The sequence below is a fragment of the Takifugu rubripes genome, chromosome 13 (genome assembly GCF_901000725.2).
Source record: "Takifugu rubripes chromosome 13, fTakRub1.2, whole genome shotgun sequence".
Classification (NCBI taxonomy): Eukaryota; Metazoa; Chordata; class Actinopteri; order Tetraodontiformes; family Tetraodontidae; genus Takifugu; species Takifugu rubripes.
Genome location: NC_042297.1, coordinates 11,265,106 through 11,284,709, shown reverse-complemented (window position 1 = coordinate 11,284,709; position 19,604 = coordinate 11,265,106). Strand labels below are relative to the sequence as shown.

Sequence of the window (19,604 nt, the reverse complement as noted above, 5' to 3'; positions counted from 1 at the left end):
CTCTTGGGGGGGCAAAACAGCTTCAAACTTTGTGAGATGCACTGAAAGTCAGAAAAGAACAGTTGATTCCTCTTCTCATCTGGTCCAGACCCACACACCATCGCTCCACCTTAAAACCCCTCTACCCTGGACTCAAATGACTCCACCTTCCTGCTGTTGTGCAGGAAAAACTCGGGTTCAGAGGGAAACGATGTGACTCGGTCACGAATGACGACAACAAAGTGCATCCACATGCTGTCACGTCCACAACAGTCCAGAAGCAGAGGAAACGTTTCTGTTCTTCACCACTGAAACCCTGGAAACCATGCAACGACACCGGGAACAACGTGGAAAAACACACCATGCGGCTACAGCTGAAAGTAGCACAGATCAAACCCATGTGGAAAATCTTCGAATCAGTGTGGGGGAAGACGGACAGGGCTGGGTGAAGGGAGACACTTCAGAACTTACCACCTTTCTTTTTCCTCAGAGTGGCTTAAAGGAGGGGGACAGAAAAACAGGTCTTTACATCACAGGCGTGACTCACCTCTTATTGAAATGAAGGATTTGCATTTCTGTGCGGAGATTTACTCGTGAAAACATGAATGGCGAAAGTGGAGCGGCTACAAACGCAGAGAGGAAAGAACCAGATGTGTCAGATAAGCTGAAAAACCTGCTGACCACAGCCCGTCTCTGTCAGCACTTTCCTCCTAATGGGACGAGTCCCCGCGCCCTCGCCAATAACCCGGCCCGCCAAAAAACCCCTAACCGCGTCCCCGAGGCCGTGCTGCTCGTGCGACCTTGATGTTTTCGCACCTTTATTCTTTGATGCGGTTTGTTTTGTAAGGGAAAGTTTGGCTCGGTTCGCCTGGTGAGGGGGACAAATCTGGGATACGCCGACATCTAACTGCTACAAACAAACCGGTCATGCTGTTAAACGGTGGTAATCTCACCATCACAGAGGTTTGTCACTGATGGTGGTTTCATCCTGATAAGAAAGTCACATATTTGTTTGATATAATCGGACTGATCCCTTCGGAGCTGGATTAAATTCCCACCACTGCTGCCGTGGAAACACACGCAGGATTAAAGCCGCGTCAGTGTTTGTCTCTCTGATTAGCAACATTAGCCTCGGGAAACGTTTCTCGTTCGCGTGACGGCGCGGAGAGGAACCTCCGGAACAGTCGCAGCGAGCTGCGGACCCCAACCTCAAGTCAGTCCAACACAACCGACACCTCCTGGCAGTTACCATGGTGACGCCGCGGTCTGCCCAGTGACGGCGACATAAACACAAGCATTCTGAGAATCTGACACGGCCTTCTGTGGGTGACGCTCAACCTTGAGAAGAATGAAGACGGCTCGGTTCTGCCCCGCCCCCTGTCTCTGCACAGGTGCTCCCCCCACACACACACACACACACAGGCACCACGCCAACGTCACGCATGATTCATCCTGCCGCAGCAGCAACAGCAGCTCACGGTCAGAAGCCACCACACACATCCAGCCAAACCAGGAAGATGAACGAGGACGGGAGGGTGGAAGAGCAGGCGGCGGCGATCTCTTACCTTTATCCACTATTGACAGGAAATAGCACCAACGGAGGAAAAGAGCAGAGAGAGGCGTGGTTAGGCACCGACCTCTGACACTGACACTGTGAACCCAAACCCGGGGAGTTCTTACCGAGTTCCTCCAGCTCAGAGGTCATGGACTTGGAGCGCATGGACAGAGCTGTGGTGGGGGCTCTCTTTGGGGGGGGAGGGGCTGAAAGAACAAATACATTTCAGTCATTTGGTTCACACCTCCTGGGCCCGGTGACCTTTGACCTCTGAAAAGAAAATCCGGTATTTTGGATGAAGGGACAGAACTAATTATTCTCATCTTTATCATTCGTTTCAGTTTGTTTCACATGTGTAGCATCAACGTGGTTCAAGTCCCATTTTCAGCTGAAGGGTCGAGAATGGGAGCATGAGCGTGAGCTAGCCGTTAGCCCTCGGGTTGGGTAGGCCGAGGAGGGCTGAGGTCAAAGGTCAGGATGTGTGCTGTATATGTCGATGCCCAAGGAAGCGTTGAGATTTGCTGCTGTACCTTTTTTGCGCGCCGTGTCGTCAGGGTCTAGATTCCGGCTCACAGTCACCACCTTGATCAGGAGACGGTTGCCCCCCTGGCGGATCATGTTGACCACCTGCCTGTGGCCCACCTTCACCACGTTCTCCTGGTTGACCTGCCACAACACACAAACCACGCGCTTTCAGTGGATCCTGGAAGGTTTCTAATGTCAGCGACACTGGAGACGTCCGGGAGGAGAGAAACAGCCGCCCCGGATCGGGAGATCGGGAGATCGGGAGATCGGGATCCTCTCAGTGTTTGTTGACGTCGGCTCCTCCGTCCTCATCATCTCATCATCGGTCTTCAAAAGCCGACGTTCTCATTAACGTGTTTGTGTGAGGAACTCATATTTTAACACTTCAAATATGCTGGTTCCCATACGGATCACAGCGACACGCTCATACGAGCCTTCCCCGGACACACACACACACACACACACACACACACACACACACACACACACACACACACAGGGTGGATTTTAATCTCATTACTGCTTGTCTAATTTAATATTGGCCCCGCTGCGCTGCTCCTCTCATCTCCTCCGTGCGCTCTGCTCCACCCTCCACTCTCCTTCAACACAAGCTGTGGATGAGGGCGTCGGATGAAAGGAGTGATGGATGGAGGGATGGTGGGGAACGGAGGTGGAGTGACCCGGAGACGTCGAACAGAGTGATAGACACACGGAGACGCCTCGGTAATAGAAAGGACGGCAGCCCGACGGCACAAGGGCGGACATTTTTGTAATTAGAGAGAAATAGTCGGACAGCTGTTTCAGCATGACCTTGACTTCATCTCACACACACACACACACACACACACACACACACACACACACACATACACACACACATGCGCACACAGTATCTACATACAGGGCAGTCTTATGTAAGCTGCTCTGTCTTTCCACCCTATTATGTAATGATGCTTGAAGGATGGACATGGACACACACCAACACACACACACACACACACACACACACACACACACACACACACACACACACACACATCCTTTAACTTCTACCTTTGCCAGGAATTTCAGACATTATCCATTGCCTATCTCTTCACCCAAACCATCCCAACTGACCTCCTAACCCAAACCTAAACCCAATTCTAACCTCAACCTTAAAACAAAGTCTTAACTTAAAGGACCAGACAAAATGTCCTCACTTCCCAAAAATGTCCTCACTTTAGTGTAGTATATGAGTACTCAAATATTTTCTACACAGTTGGAGTGAGGAGTCCATGGACGATGACTGCTGTTTGACTGATGCACCCGATGATAACAGGGAGGAATTAGGAGAGCTTAGTCGAAACAAACATAAGAAATAAAGCACACGGAGCAAAGTGGGATGAAGCCTCATCCAGCACAGATAGGCTCATGGTTGACTGACAGTGGTAATCTGATTAGTCACCTAAACACACCTGTGCTACGCTCACAGGTGGCTAATCCAGCCCGGCCACCAGGGGGCAGAGGTCAGCTGGGAAACGGGTGAAAATCTCTCATACGCACAGAAATCCCTGCACAATTTAGGACCCAAACGCACGCAAAAGCATGGCGGCATCGGAAGACTGAGCACGTTTTCAAGGAAGAAGAAAAATGGAAGAGAAAAACAAATAAAGAACAGGAGAACAGTTTTAATCTGGTGACTCACAGTCCTGATTACAGTTGTAGTTGACTGTAGAAGCATGGATGATGTCAACTGGTGATGAGAATACACACACACACACACACACACACACACACAAATTAACACAGAAACATACACAGAAACATACATGGAAAACAAAGATCAGGCAACTGGTAATTGCCTGATCAATAAACTGGTTCCAGTGTTGGTTTGTAGCCAAATCACAGTTAAATTCTGAAGAACCACCGAAGAACAACGACATCATCAGAGCAAACCTGACCCTGAACCATCCTATCAGATCCTGAACCATCGTCTTTTCTCTCTGTCGTCCATCAAACTACACATCAGAATCTCGTCCCAGCTGCATCGTCACTGTGTACAAAGTAAGTCACAACATGTTCGTGGTTGCTAAGCAACAGTTGCCGTGTGGCAATGCTGGAGGTGGAAGTGATGCTGAAAGAGAGAGAGTTTGGATCGTACCATTGTCAATACATGGGGGCAGGGTTTGATTGATCTAACAGTGGTCTTTTTACACCTTTGACTTTTTTAGGATGACACGTTTCACTACGTTTTCTCTTCTCTCTTCCTTCCGTCTCACTTGGAGCCATCTTGACTGTCACAGCAGGCCGTGTTGTGCTGGTTCGAAACCAGCAGCATTGTGGGCTCGGGCGTGCTGCTCTTTATGACTGTACCTATAAATAAATTATTCACAGGAAATGATGCTTCCTCTCGGTGTTATTTTAAGACCGAATGTCAAGTCTTTCCACTGGGATGTGTGTGGACTGGTTTGTGTTGACTTTGACTGAGAGAGACTCATCAATTTAAACATTTTTCAGCATCTGACAAAACAAATGCGCTGTGGTTTCCAGCACATGAAGGAGAGCTCGGCGGCAGCGTTTCATACTGAGCGTCGCTTCACCATTAACTGACTGACTGGTTATTTAACTGGAATATCCACTCTTGACAGAGAGGACTCACAGCTGCATGCTGGGGCTGCTGTGGGAGTTGGTTCCATCCTGGCTGCAGGAGAATGTAAATATATGTTTGTGTGTGTGTGTGTGTGTGTGTGTGTGTGTGTGTGTGTGTGTGTGTGTGTGTGTGTGTCAGGGGCTCAGAGCTTTAGGAAGGAGATTAGAATCCCTCCAATCACAGGGAGACGCACCCACAAACGAAGCCTCTGATTGGTCATTATTACTAGAACTGCCCATTATTTCCGAGAGATTCCGTTTGCTTAACTTTGATAACGAGGAGGTTTTAAATGGTTTTCCTGAGCCGACTGATGAACGTCTGCACCTCTAAACTGCATCGTGTCATTGATTTCATACACAAACATACACACATTTCCACACACTCGGCCCGGCTCTGAACAGGAAGCCCACAACTCACCCATTATTTTTCCACCACGTGAGTTTAAGTCTGAACGAAGCCCGCGTGTTTCCACTGAACTCATAACGTGGAAGAGCTGCAGGTCAGGTTTTACAGAAAAACTCCTGATACGATCGGCTGATGGCAAAAGCAAAACAGGCTCGAGGGCAGTAAATTCTGTCTTTCTGCTGAAGACAAACTACCTGGAACCAAACAAATAAAACCAGTTCAGTAAATCTCCACACAAATAATTTAAGCAGTTGTTCTGAGATCTCACCCCAACCCACTTAATATTTAACACTGACATTTCCAATTATAACACCCTTAACTGAGCCCTCATATTATTATTATAAATCTTTTTCGGCAACACTCATCAACAACGTGAACTATCATAGCTGGGTATTAAACATCGATCTGCTCCCAGTCTGAACAAACTGGCCGTCAACTTCTGCAAACTCCTGCAAAGCTGCTCAGTGCACAGCCATGACAGAGCGCTCACTCCCCCTCTCCTTTAAGAGCTTTTAGAGACAGTGAGGATGGTCTGTGCTGCTTCGCTGCACATCTGACAGTTGTGTGCTGTTCAAACCCTCAGAGAGGCAGAAAACCCTCTCTCCCCCACAAACACACACACATACGCGCGCACACGCACACCTGAGGGCACAGGGTGGCAGATGCATTTGCATGTTACAGTAGTTACACATCCCACTCTTGGCCAAAGTTGTGTTATATAAGAAGGTAAGTGCTTGGCTACATCTATGTACATCTCATAGACACACACACGCACGCACGCACAGACACAGATGCAGACACACACACGCACACACACACATACACACACATACACACGCGTATGCACGCACGCACAGCATGTTAACATTTCATAAGTACATTAATGTAGAATAAGCACGTCAGTCATAGCGTAATGACATAATCAGGTCTCGCTGTTGTTTCTTCTTCTGTGGTGCACTCAGCACTTGTTTGCATTCCTTGTCAAGGGCCCAAGCCTCAAGGTTAGAAATGAACGACAAATGAGTTCCATTATAAATTACTTCTGATTACAGGCAGGAGGAACAAAACCAACAGCAACGTTTAGGTGCCCGACGTGCTGCCTGAGGCGCCGCACAGGCGACCGCAGAGGGGCGACCGTCGTGCTCAGAAACACCTCTGACCTCCTGACATACATCGCCACGACAGACGTGTCTCACTCTCAGACGTGTTTCCAGAGTAAACAAAGAGTCACCGAAGTTCAGCGGCTGGAGGTCGCTGACGGATGTTTGACAACGACCTACTTAAGATGGCGAAGGTCTGAGGAGCTCACACACCCGCCCCAGAGCTGGGGAAGACCTCCGGGAAGCTGCGGTGCATGTTTGATCTGCTGCAGTTTGCATATGCACTGATGCAACGTGACAACAGATATTAAAACACACACACACACACGCACACACACACACGCACACACACACACATTTCTGTGAGGACACTGAGGAACATGAAATAATGCTCTTGACTTCTCAAACCAGATCTCAACACTTTAAATATCTGTGGGAAAGTGGGACACAAAACTGTTTCCTTCTGGTTATTTGGATCATTTTTCCTTTCTAGATTTTATTTTACATCCAGTTTCTCCTCAAATGGCCAAAAATCTTTGCAAATGAACATTCCAAGTGGATCCAAAGTCTAAAAATCTCCCACACGCGTCCGTCGAACATGCTCTCATGTTCAACCTGATCCATTTTTTAATAGCCAAAAAAATCGGCACCAAAGACACTGATCCAACATAGTCTGCGCCGCAGAAAAATTCCTGACAGCCAAAAAATTACTTTAATACTTGGTGAAAAATACTCCAAGTTCTTGAAAATCAAATTTTGAAACGAACAGATGATGAAAACTTTAGGACTCTTGTGAAAAAAATGAATCTGCATGATTTTATTTTACATTTTGAGCTTACATAGCATGCACACACACACACACACACACACACACACACACACACACACACACACACTCTTTTCAACTGGTGGAATCCTGACTGAACCCATTCAGAACGGGCTCAGCCATCATGTTCTCGTCACAGCTGCCATTAACACCTGAAAATCAGTTTGGATCAAACCCAAATTGGACTGTTTAAGAGTATTTGAGGGGACCGAGGGACTGCTTGAGTTTACAAAGGCCATATAAATAAAATGATTCATTCGTCCATGTATCAGCAGTGTTCACCCACTCGTCTTAGCACTTAGATTTGGCTTGATGGAACAACCGAAGGAGCTCAACGTAAAACAGATAAAACAAATGAGCGAAGCAGAGCTGCAGCTTTGGATGCACTTTTGTCTCTTCATTTGATGCTCCATTTAGCACAAACACAAAATAAACCCATCCTCCAGCGTAGCTGCTCACACACAATATGGAGTCACGGAGGATCAGGAAGAAAAGTGCAGCATCTCCCTCCCTGTTTGCAGCTCTCGCGTCATCTCTGGACATGAAACACAATGAACCCACCATCGTGATGCAGCTGCAATGAGCGGAACCCTTCAACCAGCGTTGGTCTGAGCATCCTGGGCAAAATAATACAGTTATTATGCTAAACAGTTTCTCCACATTAAAGCACAAAACTCTTAAATGTAGTTCTCCTCCTGCCCGGGTTACCAAACGCTTCGCTAAAGATGCTAATGACGAAAGAGCCTCCGGGTCTTGAGTGTTGTTCTCGTTAATGACAACAAAAATGAAGAAAGAGTTTTGTTTTGTTTTTCCTAACCAAGCCTATGAAACATGCTAATGAGTCACATGACAACATTTCCACCTCGCTGACAAGTCTGGGGTCAAAGGTAAACCGGCGCTCCATCAACATTCAACGTTCAACCTTCACTTCATTGACATCCAGACCACCCAACAGAGGAACCCTTTCTCCATGCCCTCTTCCTGCTTTCACACCACCTCGTCTCTGATTGGCCACCAGCAGGCAGACTCACACTATCGGAACCTCGTTCAGACTGAAGAAGCCGATTAGTTCTGAGGGTCCAGAACCAGAACCTCGCTAGCATCAATTCTTACCTCGATGAGGAAGTCCCCCGTCCTGAGCCCTGCCTGCCATGCCACACCTCCCTCATCCACCGACTCCAGGTACTGTAGGGCAGGGAAGGCGGGCGTGGGCGTGAACTCCTCGATGGGCGTGTCCGCTGTGGGCGGGGCAAAGGGAAGGAGACTATATTAGCTCAGGTTTGACTGAAACATTTGAAGAACTTTGATGGTTTCTGTGATACACAAATGAGCAAAGAAGGACGGACAAATCTCTAATACACAACAGAACATCGCAGCACTTCAAAAGGCTTCCTGTTGCTCTTGGATAATGGTGGGCGAGAGAATTTCTTGTTTTTTTGTTACTGCTGCGTCTTTAAGAGTATGATACATTTTAATAGATTTTTAATAAATTCTTGTTTCTCGTGACTGTTTTGACTGGTTTTTAGGTCGCTGCGCTTCTTTAGATTAAAATCAAAATTCTCATTTTATTTTCCAAGTGTGCAGGCCCCAGTGTGCGCTCGCTCTTGGGGAGGTTAAAGACTAAAAATAAATTAATTAAATGCTGCATCTGTGGGAAACCAGTGACAACAACTGACACTTTGCATAAATCACCCGACGGCTCTGAAGACTCGACTCGCCGACGGGAACACGAGACTGTCTGGAAATGACAGTCGGAGGGATGTACGGTGGCCCTGAGGGTTCAAATGAAGTCATTTATGACTTTTCTGTTGTGTTTTATTTATTTATTTTTCATTGTTTGTTTGGAAATAAATGTATTTTGTGAAAGGCTTTGATGGAATTTGGTTTGGTTTGTTCTGTGAAGCTGTCAGTGTTTTGAGAGTGAAAAGGTGTTTTGTAAAACTGTAATTACATTTTCTTTTGTAAGAAAAAGACAGAATGATGAAAAGATAAAAAAAATACAGAACACTTGCTTTCTGTTATTTGACAAAAATGGACATTTGATCTAAATCCTGTTAAGAGTTTTGAGTGGTCCTTGAAAATGTGTTTTTGCATTGCGCAATCCACAAAATGCAGAAATAAAGTGTGCGAGCTCGCTTTTTCCTTGTGTGAAATGCTTTAAAGTAACGTGCTTGGCGAAACATCGCCGTCTTTGGCGAATCGTTGTAGCATTTTGACCTTCAGGGCCACTGTAGAGGAAAAGCAAAAACAGCAGAATCGCAGTGAGCAAAAGATGATGTGAGGTTATGTGACAGCTCTGTGCGTGTGTGTGTGTGTGTGTGTGCGTGCGTGTGTGTGTGTGCACCCCGTGCAGGATAAGCTCGGCTGGGTCAGTTCCCCCAGGGTGACGGAGTGTGTCAGAATGACGAGAACACTCTTCTGGTTTTTAAAGCTAAAGCCGTCTTCTTACCCACATTCCTCCATCACTGTCCCAAATTTACCTCCTGACGGTAACCACGGTGACGAAAAACACCCCAACAGTTGTGGAATGCAACGTGGGTTCTGACATGGTGAGAATTGTCATAGAAACCAACTCAGCAGCAGCTCAAACTGGCTATTTTTAGAGCAGATCACACGGCCTGGTGAAATATCAGAGTGGCTGGATGCACCACAACAGCTCATTCATGATTTGTGGGGGGGGGGGGGGGGGGGGGGTAATCACTGTTCTGGACGCACGACTGATCAATGGACGCACGACTGATCAATGCAGTCAAGAATATGAACACTGACGTGTTTGTCGTTACAAATTGTGATCAGCAAAACGATGAATATTCTGTCCACAAACCACAATTTCTCCCCAAAAAAATTCAACCTGTATGGCTAAAACTTTTTTTTTATAAATCAGTTTAGCTCAGAGTACTGAACAGAGAATTCCAGTTTAGAAATCACCAGCAGAAGACGTCAGCAGAAGTCTCGCAGTACAGATGTTTACGTCAGTCCTGAATCTAATACGTCAAAATGTGCAGCTGCGGCTCAGAATAGAGATTTGCTGCGTGTTTGGAGCATGTTGTTATTGGAGGAGATCGAGCATCATCACTTCGGTCTCGCTTATCCTCTTATTACTGCAGAAAAACACACACACACACACGCAGACACGCGCACAAATCTGCACCAAAGTGTATAAACGCGACCCTTAAAGCTGCTCTGACAGAGCAAAGTGCAGAGTGAAGAACAGACACCCGCAAAATGCACGTTCCTACCTTTGGCCCCTCGCAGAACGAAGCCGAATCCTTCATTCTCCTTCTTCTGGAGCACCACGGTCTTCTCGTCCACCACGCAGTCACTGTGGAGGAGATGCCGAGCAGAGCGCCCGTTAGCACAGCCCATCATCCGCAGCATGGCCACGGACGCCCTGCCCGAGTGGAGGTTCATGCTGCTGGAGGAGAGCTAGTCCGGCCGGGGGCAGGGCAGGGCAGCCCCGACCCCACCCCACCGCCACCACCACCACCCCCTCCTCCTCCTCCTCCGCCTCCTCTCCGGCCTCTCCAGATATCAAACGGTCTGACAGCGGCACCGACAGCCCGGCGACAGCATCTCCAGAACAGAGACGATCCCGAAGAGGGAGAAAGAAACGGAGGGAGAAAAAGGAAACGACGAGGACAAGAAGCCCCCCTCCCCTCCCGAAAGCGGCAGTTGCGCCCGACTCTCCGGCGCGGAGACGCGGGGTCGGCGGCGCAGTTACCTCCGCGGCGGGTGATGGAGACGATGCTGCCGCTGCGGCCGGCGGCCTCGCACTGCTGCAGCGGCGGCAGGGAGGAGCGGCATCGGGCTAAAGATACCTGGCGGTGAGGCGGGAGGAAAGCTGGAGCTCACCGGCGAGCGGAGGGAGAGAGACGGCGAGGAGGGAGGGAGACTCCGTGGTAGAAGTTGAGGTGCTCCGCAGCGAGGGAGAGAGAGAGAGAGAGAGGGAGGGACGGACGGACGGAGGGAGTGCGTGCGTGTGTGTGTGCGTGTGTGTGTTGGGGGGACCTGCAGCGTAAAGTTGTAACAGTGTCTAAATTTAATTCGCTGTTCACGTGAATGATTTAATTACACTACAGAAAAGATGAATAAAAACGAATAAAACTAATTTCATTCTGGTCTTTATTATTTGCCACGAAGAAAAGTTCGGATGGGATCTAAGAGCTGGAGGGGGCGGGGCCAGAGAAGCGACGTTTGTGATTGGCTGCCATGTTCGGACACCTGTGGCTGCGTTGTTCGGACACCTGTCTGAGCCGAGCTCCTCTGTGGGTCCATCTGAGACAGATCTGGATCTTGAGAGGTGGTTACACCAACAATTGTTTAAACTGTTTACCTCAAACTAAGATAATGTTGATGTTTTCCTGTTAGTCTAGCAGATGCATGGTATTCAGCTAGGTAACCCTAGTGATATTTATTATTACTAGGTTTCTGGCAGGCTTTATGTTTCTCTGCTGATGTTGACTAGAACATCCCCCCCCCACAAGAATCCAATGGTTTGTCCCGGCTGCTGACTTCTGTGCTGATCATGGCGGCAGCAGAGACGTTCCTTCGTCTGGCTGTTCATCATTATTCAGCTGGTTTGGTGCGTGGGGATTACTGCTGAACACATGGAGGAACACACAGGATGAAGGTGCAACAGCCATCCTAGCGATGGTTCCCATGGCAACGTGGGCTCTCTGAGAGGAGATGGGCCTGCACTGCTGGGTATCTCCACAGGTGATCACACCTTCTTCACCTGAGTGTGACAGCAACAGCCTCAGCCAGCAGGCGGAAGGTGTGTGTGGTTCATCTCAGGTGTCGTTAAGCTGAACATGAGTCATGGAAGCAACGGTGAGGCATAAAAATATTCCCGTTTGGATCCGAGCGCCGCCGTGGGAGGCTCCTGTAGGGAATCCAAGTTCTTATTCCTCCTCATATTCCACGTGAGATGCTCAGATTTTTAGCTGTCACGTGTCGAGATGGTGGAACCGGAGCCGCCACCATGATGGTGAAGTTCTTGCAGAAAACGTGGAGATAATCCGGAGTTCTGAGTTTTTCCTACTTTTCCTACTGAAGTCTGTGTCCAGGCCTGATTCAGTCCTTCTTACACGGATGGTTTTATCTTCACAGGCAAAGTGCAGCTGTGGCTGAAGACGTCTTAAAGGAACTCTACTGGGAATGTGGTTTAGGAAAAATAAAATCCCCGCTTTAGCTGCGTATTCCTTGAAGTAGAGCAGTATTCAGTGAAGGAAGCAGCTCCTCCTGGTGCCTCCGGGTTTCCACCAGCGCTCGCTCTCGTGCCGCAACATCCTCCAGAAGATGTTGGAGCAGCGATGATCTGACGGCTCATTCATATTCATGCGGCCACCAGGACGTCCTCTCACCTGTGATTGATTATTGTAAAGAGGGCTCGTTGTGGGTGCTCACAGCCGAGCGGCGCCGCCTCGTTTCTAATGAAGCTCTTCTTGAACTGGATGTGACAGAAGCGCAGAGCAGAACCACAAAGACCTGATCCTGGGGGAGCTCTACAATTAGAGCAGGTGGAGGAGAGGACAGGATCTGGCTGGACCAGTGTTCCCTCTTTCTACCCATCAGAGACTGAAGGAATAGACATCAACAGCCGCGCAAGGTGGATTATCGTGTTTGATGTTGGGATGTATGGATGTTGACGGCGCCGCTGCAGCTCAGGTGTGGGTACAAACTGGTCATGAGGGCCCACTAGAGGCTTGAGAGAGCGGGGCTGATTTGGTGAAGCTCCAGGATGCGGCTCTGCAAGGGCGACCCACCGTAGTGTAGCTAAAACAATAAGCTGCACGTGTCTGCCAGTGCCATCAGACGCTGTTAGCATGCTAGTCGACAGCACCGACACCTTCTTTACCACCTCCGTGCACTCATCAGTCCTGCTGCGGCCTCATCTGTGTTCTTCTGAGGTCTTACCTGGAGGCGTCGAAGCTGTCGTAGGAGCCCACGGTGTAATGTCTGAAAAGCTTCCGTCTGTCAGCACGATCCGCTCTGGAATCTGCCAAACACATCAGGAAACCGTCAGTTCACACACCCAACTACTGGGAACGCACACCCGACCCAAGCCTCCTGTTGGAGCTGCGCTTCACCGCCATCAGCTGGAACTTCCTCGTGTTCCTGGGAGAACTATGATGGAGGTGAAGCTGTGGTGTGTTGGATTTCTGAGAGGTGAAGAGCTTTCCATCAAAGAGGCAGAGGCTAGCATTAGTGGTTAATGGGATGAACCAAGATTTCGCCCTAAATACAGTCAAAATACGGGTTTATTTCTCATTACACACACTGAGATCCTGAAGATCCTGAAGCCTCTGGTTCCCTCAGCGTGTGTAACTACGTTTGAAGCGAGCAGCTCGTGTGAAAGTCCCAGTTTGGAGGAGCAGATCTGTGCAGAGTTTAGTTTCCTCCCGCCGCGGTTTGTCGCCAGCTCCTCCCCCTTTCTTCATTCCTTCACATCCCTCTCTCGCACCAGCTGTCGCACTTTCACAGAAACTCCATCTCCTCTGATCCGGCTTACATCTCGTCATCTTTGCAAGAACGCTCGCCACACCTCCCTCCCCCGCCCCCCCCCCCCCCCAGCCCCTGACTCCACATCCTCAGCATCAGATCCGCAGAGGGAGGCTGAAGCTGGAAGACCATGACTGACCGGCACAGAGGAAAAATCTGAGTGTTGTTGTCTCTTTTTTTTTGGAACGGACAACGGGAAAGGGAAAAAAGAGCCTCTGGATGAGGAGAGATCCTCAACATCGTCACACTCCATAGCAACGGTTTCTATGGACACAGAACAGTTACTTCCTGTCAGCAATATCTCTACCTCTCTGGCTTTCTGTCCTCACCGTCTAAATCTTGTCATTGTTCCTGACCAGGACCTGTGATTGGTTCTGCTGATGGTCCAGCGTATGTGACCGTGGTCACCGCCATCTTAAACCATTAAACATTACAGGCTTTTACTTTAAAGGCTCCGCTCTTCATTTCGACAGGGGGAATTTTAATCATGCATCAAACGTTTGCATTATTAAACCTCAACTTTTATTTTGCAAGTCGTAATTCCAGTTGTTAACGTGTTCGCTACAACATTCAGACGACAGGCTGATGAACACAGACATCCCATCCAGAGCAACGCAGCACAACATGAACTCAGGAAATTCATTTAGACACATTAGATTCTACTCTGTCCTATTCACCTGGAATTGTTTAAGATGATGATGATAATGATGATGATGATGAAATTAAAAAAGTCTTTGGAGCATGAGAGGACGCTGAGACGTGAATATGTGTGTGTGTGTGTGTGTGTGTGTGTGTGTGTGCGTTTTAGGCTCTTTACGGCCCACTTCAGCGTCTGAACGTGAATCCTGACAACGTGCACTGAAGCAGCATCTAATCTTGCTGTGTCACATGATCTTTTTTTTTTAATTTAGAGGGATTAGAAGTTAAAGGTGTGTAAAAAATGGTGAAACCTACAAGAATGAACACACTTCACTTATGAGAAGAAACAAACACACTGGGCCTGCATGTAAGTATCGACTCAAACATATTTTCTCTGACATTTCCTGATATCACTGAGCTCAGGTCATATTTGGAAATAAGAAAAGCCTGTGTCAGCGTTATATCCTCTTACTTAAAGGTCTGTTGGGGTGTTATTGGTTGCTACGGGCGTGTTTACAGTCATCTGCCTGAATCCAATGCCGGAGCTCCTTGTGGGTTCACGCTTATCGCCGATTCATCCACGCAGAACTGTAAGCCGATACGTGATTTAGTCCAGTTTAATCCCACAGAAACAAACGTCCACCCATAATCCCACGCCTTAAACCATGTGATTATGGGCTTTCGCTCCTGTTTTCTGTGTGTTAAGCAGATGATTGGGATGAGACCACCCCTTTTTGGTCACAGGGTCAGTGGGAGCGCTGCACACTGGACAAAACCAAGCGCTCCACCTGTCAAATCAGCCTGGATTTGAACCTTTTTCCACCTTTTTCCTGTACACGTGTAGTGTTGCTCTCTCAGACGCAGACACTGCTAACACACACAAACACGCACACACACACGCAGCCCCGGGGCCTTGGCCCGCCTTTGGAACGGGCCTCTGCGAGCCACCATACTGTGGCCTTGATTTTGCCGACCTGAGGCCAGTTTGGACACACTTTGCGTCCTCTGTGCCAGCGGCCCTGAATATAAACCAGAAGAACGAGACAAAGAGCCAGAGAAGAGGAAGTTGATCTCAGCCTCAATCCCGGCTGTCAGGGCAAGCGCACGGGGGGGCTCGCTCGGCCTCAATAATTCAACAGACGGGAGGAGGACAGGTTTGCTCTCGCCGACAGCGGCCGCGCGAGGGAAGAAAGATGTGATGTTTACGGGGGACGGAGCGTAGCGTGATATGTTCATTAGTGGGCACCCAGAGGACATCAGGGCACAGCCGAGTTAGCAGAGCGATAAAGCGCTCAGTTCAGTGCACAGCGGCACAGAGACAGAGATTCATCCAGCTCATCCAGGACTTTTGGTTTTTTCATGTGGTGGGACCGAACGAAGAGACTTTGTCCCCGGACCAGCGTCCCCAGACCTGTGTCTTCGCTTGGACTGAAGCAAATAATGCACAATCTTTGGAAATGTACGGCGCCATTAACGGCGAGATCAGACTCACAGTTCCGCTCCTCGGTGGCCTTGGCTGGGATCTCCTCCACACAGTCGGATGGAAACCAGCCCACTTGGCCTCGGGTGCTGCCCTCCCAGAAGCCCCCCTCTCCGATGCTCAGAACTGAACCAGAACAGGTGAAAAGAACATCAACATTAAAATCAGGTCTAAACCCTCAAACAGTCCCTCAAAGTTGTGGGGACCAGACAAAACGTCCTCACTCTGATAGCAGAATGAGTATTTTGGTACACAGTATGTAGCAAGTGCAAGCACACACACACACACACACACACACACACACACACGAGTGGGGATAATCCTGATAGATTAAAACTGTCTGATCACCATAAATACAAATGTCTGATTGTTGTTGCTGCTGATTGAACGTCTGCACACCAGGACCGTCTGATTCCTGCACAGCTCAGGGACTCGTTTTCATCAGTTATGGTAATTTGCTGTCTGATTTCCTGTCGCCTCGACACGATTAGAGATGGCGGCAGAGGTGAGTCGGTTTTGATTTCATTACTCGGATGGGAGGGGGGGCTACGTTTTCTTCTCTGGTTGGGATCAGCACATTCAATCAGCACATGGACGCGTTTATAAACGTGCGTTTAGTCCTGACTCACCTTTGACCCTGTCGCCCTTGTAGAGGTTGATCTCGCCCTCGGCCTGGGCGGTGTAAGGGCGAACTACCACAAAATGTCTGCCGGGAACGGCGCTGTACAGCTTCCTCCTGGGGCCCAACACCTCCCCGTGAGTGCTGGGACTGGGAGAGGACAGACAGCAGAGCTCAGAACCACCGACATCTCCTACCCGGTGCTGAAGTGCCCCCTGGAGGACTTTACAGAGGAGGGACGTGGACAAAGCAGAATAAAATGCCCTCTGACCGCCCCTTCAGCACCTGGACTGCCCCCCCCCCCCCCCCCCCCCCACAAAGAAGGTGGAAGTGACTGAATAACAGAGAATGATAGAAAGTTTCCCCCTGACCTGCATGTAATAAAACAAGTGTATAGAAGCTAGAAGATAAACGATGAGGATTCTCTCAGCAGGAATTAAATATCACCTCACAGGTTCATCAAACATCATGTTAGCTTAATTATCGACTGAATTGGGTCCAGAGAACCACAGCAAATAATCAGTGACACAAAATAAAATGCCCATGATGCATCACTCCCCTCCCTGCTTCCTCTCTGCCACACACACACACACACACACACACACACACACACACACACGGAAGCCAATTATGCAGAGGAGATGCTCAGAGGCTGGAGGACACGTGCCTTGCAGTAGCAAACTGGGGCACGCTCTGACACGGAGCTGCAGTGGCTGCTGGGTAAAAGACCACCCATGCGACGACCTCGCTCCTCCGTCGGAGCATCACGTTACTTCAGCGGGAGAGAAAATTCTACTGGAGGATCAAGACAGCGTGGCCCTCCGTGAGAAGCAGCGCCACAAGCTGGGGGGCCCTGATGTGAGAGTGCAGCGCCGCCTAGTGACGGTTGTGTGCAACAACATTGATGGGGCGGCAGCAAAATAATCAGCGCTCAGATATTTGTGTTGCTTCAAAAAGCTTCATTATTTAAAGTCGTCCTAATCATAGACAGCTCTCTTGAGCTTGTTTGTGGGTCTTTTCCTGTGTGTTTGAAGTAAAAAAAAAAGGAAACTACATATTTACACTGAACTGGTACCGGAAAAACTCCCATTTGCTCCCCACTGTAGAGATGAGAGATTCAAGGAGGAGTCACGTGTTCACACTTCTATGCTTGAACTGTTTTGAAAAAAAAGCCACGAGACGAAAATTTAGAGGATTTGCTGGCAGAGTTGAAGGTGTTAACGCAGAAAGTCACGAAGAGATTAAATAGGAGGGCAGGAAGAGAGGAGAGGAGAGGATGAGGGAGGGAGAGAGGGAAGGAAATGGTTTTTGTGCAGTAATTGGGTCACCTTGTCCTGTAGATTTCGCTCCTCCTCAAACCTTCTCGGGCCTTCGGAGAGCTGACCCCATTTGCCGCCGCAGAACGCCGCCGCTCGCTCGTTTTCCAGCAGAAGGCCGCGGAGCCGTGCCGATATTTGATATTATCCGATATTTTTGCTCTTTTTTACCATCTTCCTTTACTTTACCAACACAATCCACCGGCAACCTTTTGAAGTTTCACAGCTTTTATTCAAAAGTACATCAAAGCGAGTCCGACTGCCTGAGAACCGAGCCGCCCGTTCTGGAGAACCTCACTAACATCAGCATGTTGTTCCTGTTGTTTCTTTTATTTTGGTGATTACCCAGGTGGCTTTGAGGTGTTTATCTGGCAGCTGTGGTTATTACCAGCAGCGCACAATGTGGGATATTATTGGATGAGAGACAGGGAGGAGAGAGAGAGATAAAGAGAGAGAAGAGGGGAGGATGGAGAGAGGGGGAAGAAATGAAAGAGGAGAGTGAGATGGGGATAGAGAGATGGAGAGAAAAAGAGATGGCGAGAAAAAGAGAGAGAGGGAGAAAGAGAGAGGGAGGAGGAGTGTTCCAGAGCTGCGTTGTCAACATTCATATTTCTGCTGTATATTCAGATTCGATCTAACGTGACTTCATAACTAATAAAGGAACAAAGAGATCTGGGGGCCACTGGTGATCAGGTGGAAAACGCCGCCTTTGGGTGTTCAGAGTCATTTTAATCACCTAAAACTTATTAATAAAGAAAAGCTGCTAATTTGAAGTGAAAATCACGAATGTTTGCGTTGGAAAGGACCAGAATCACATTTCACAGCTGACATACGACAACGCTGATCTGGTTTTTATTCCAGTTTTATGCTCTCGGAGTTGTGTGCTGGATCATCCTGGACATCTCTGTGTCACTTGTCTCTGGTCCACTGAGTCGGTCCTCATGCTGGACATGTCATTTCTCACCACAATGAGCTGGGAAACTGTTGCCATGACGCCCTGATGGTGACTGACAGCTGTCAGTGTGTGCTGTGTTTGTGTGACGTGAGTGTGTGTGTATGTGTGTGTGTGTGTGTGTGATAGATAGACATGTGTGTTAGTGTCACATGTGTGTATGTGACATTCTAACAAATGACATGTCAAGTGGGAGCTCAGGGATGCCTCAGAGAAACTGTCATGTGTGGGTGGAAGTTGGAGGATGAAGGGGGGAAGAAGAAAAAGAGGAGAGGATGACGGAGGAAGCATAAAGAGCATTAAAGGGCAGCGAGGTGGGGACGTCAGGCCCAGCTTCACTTTTATTGGACACAGAAATAACGATTTTACAGTGTCGTTGTGTCTCTGTGAGTAAAGCCTGGGACAGTCCTGACCTGAACGTCCTCTAAGAGACAAACTCAGCAGGACGGTCCTCCCAGGGACAATGTGACAGGACAAAGTTGAGGACGGTCCCTGTCCAAACACGCCGCAGCCAAAGCTCCACCCCTCTGGTTTAAACTCACTACTGGTGATACTGGTGCTCTGAGGCGGCCCCTAACCTCTGACCCCCATCCAGCGTCCACAGGGGGAAGCTGAAGACAGCTCCCTGTCCCTGGTCTCTCTCTGGGACACAGAACCGCAGCTGCTCTGCCGACGCTTCAAACTCACTGAACATCTTTGTCTGAAGAATTGTGCGATTTAAATTAAAAAACATAAACAAAACCCGACATATAGCCAATTTTTAATGCTGACGATTTCACACTATTTCTGCCATCAGTTAATTCTCGTTTGCTTCTGCGGTCGTCTCGGCTCTTCCGAAGGGTAACGCTATGATCTCATCAGTAGGTGTCCCCAAATCTGCCACGGCTGACCTTTGACCCATTACCAGTGTTCTGATGGAAACACTGGATGCTTGGTTGGACCCCTGTGATGGAGCGGCTGTGTGTGTGTGTGTGTGTGTGTGTGTGTGTGTGTGTGTGTGTTTCCCTGTGATTCACTCTTTAAGAGCATGTGAAGATGCTTCGCTCTCCTCTCAGATTAAAAAAAAACCAAACTCTGC

At 48.7% G+C, this 19,604-nt stretch overlaps 1 protein-coding gene across 6 annotated transcripts in view; it reads right to left on the bottom strand.

The window, feature by feature from the left end:
- Positions 1-19,604, bottom strand: part of LOC101072632 (SH3 and multiple ankyrin repeat domains protein 2) — a 76,058-nt gene that overhangs the window by 14,090 nt on the left and 42,364 nt on the right. For 4 of the 6 annotated variants that reach the window (XM_029846006.1, XM_029846004.1, XM_029846008.1 and 1 more), the window contains 9 exons: positions 16,269-16,408; positions 15,652-15,765; positions 12,936-13,017; positions 10,259-10,341; positions 8,133-8,257; positions 2,065-2,200; positions 1,660-1,740; positions 1,545-1,553; positions 451-474 (listed from right to left, as the gene is read on the bottom strand). In XM_029846006.1, coding sequence (XP_029701866.1) covers positions 451-474; positions 1,545-1,553; positions 1,660-1,740; positions 2,065-2,200; positions 8,133-8,257; positions 10,259-10,341; positions 12,936-13,017; positions 15,652-15,765; positions 16,269-16,408 — 794 coding nt within the window. The remainder of the gene's footprint in view (positions 1-450; positions 475-1,544; positions 1,554-1,659; positions 1,741-2,064; positions 2,201-8,132; positions 8,258-10,258; positions 10,342-12,935; positions 13,018-15,651; positions 15,766-16,268; positions 16,409-19,604) is intronic. The other 2 variants (XM_029846005.1, XM_011610190.2) reach the window with 1 other exon arrangement.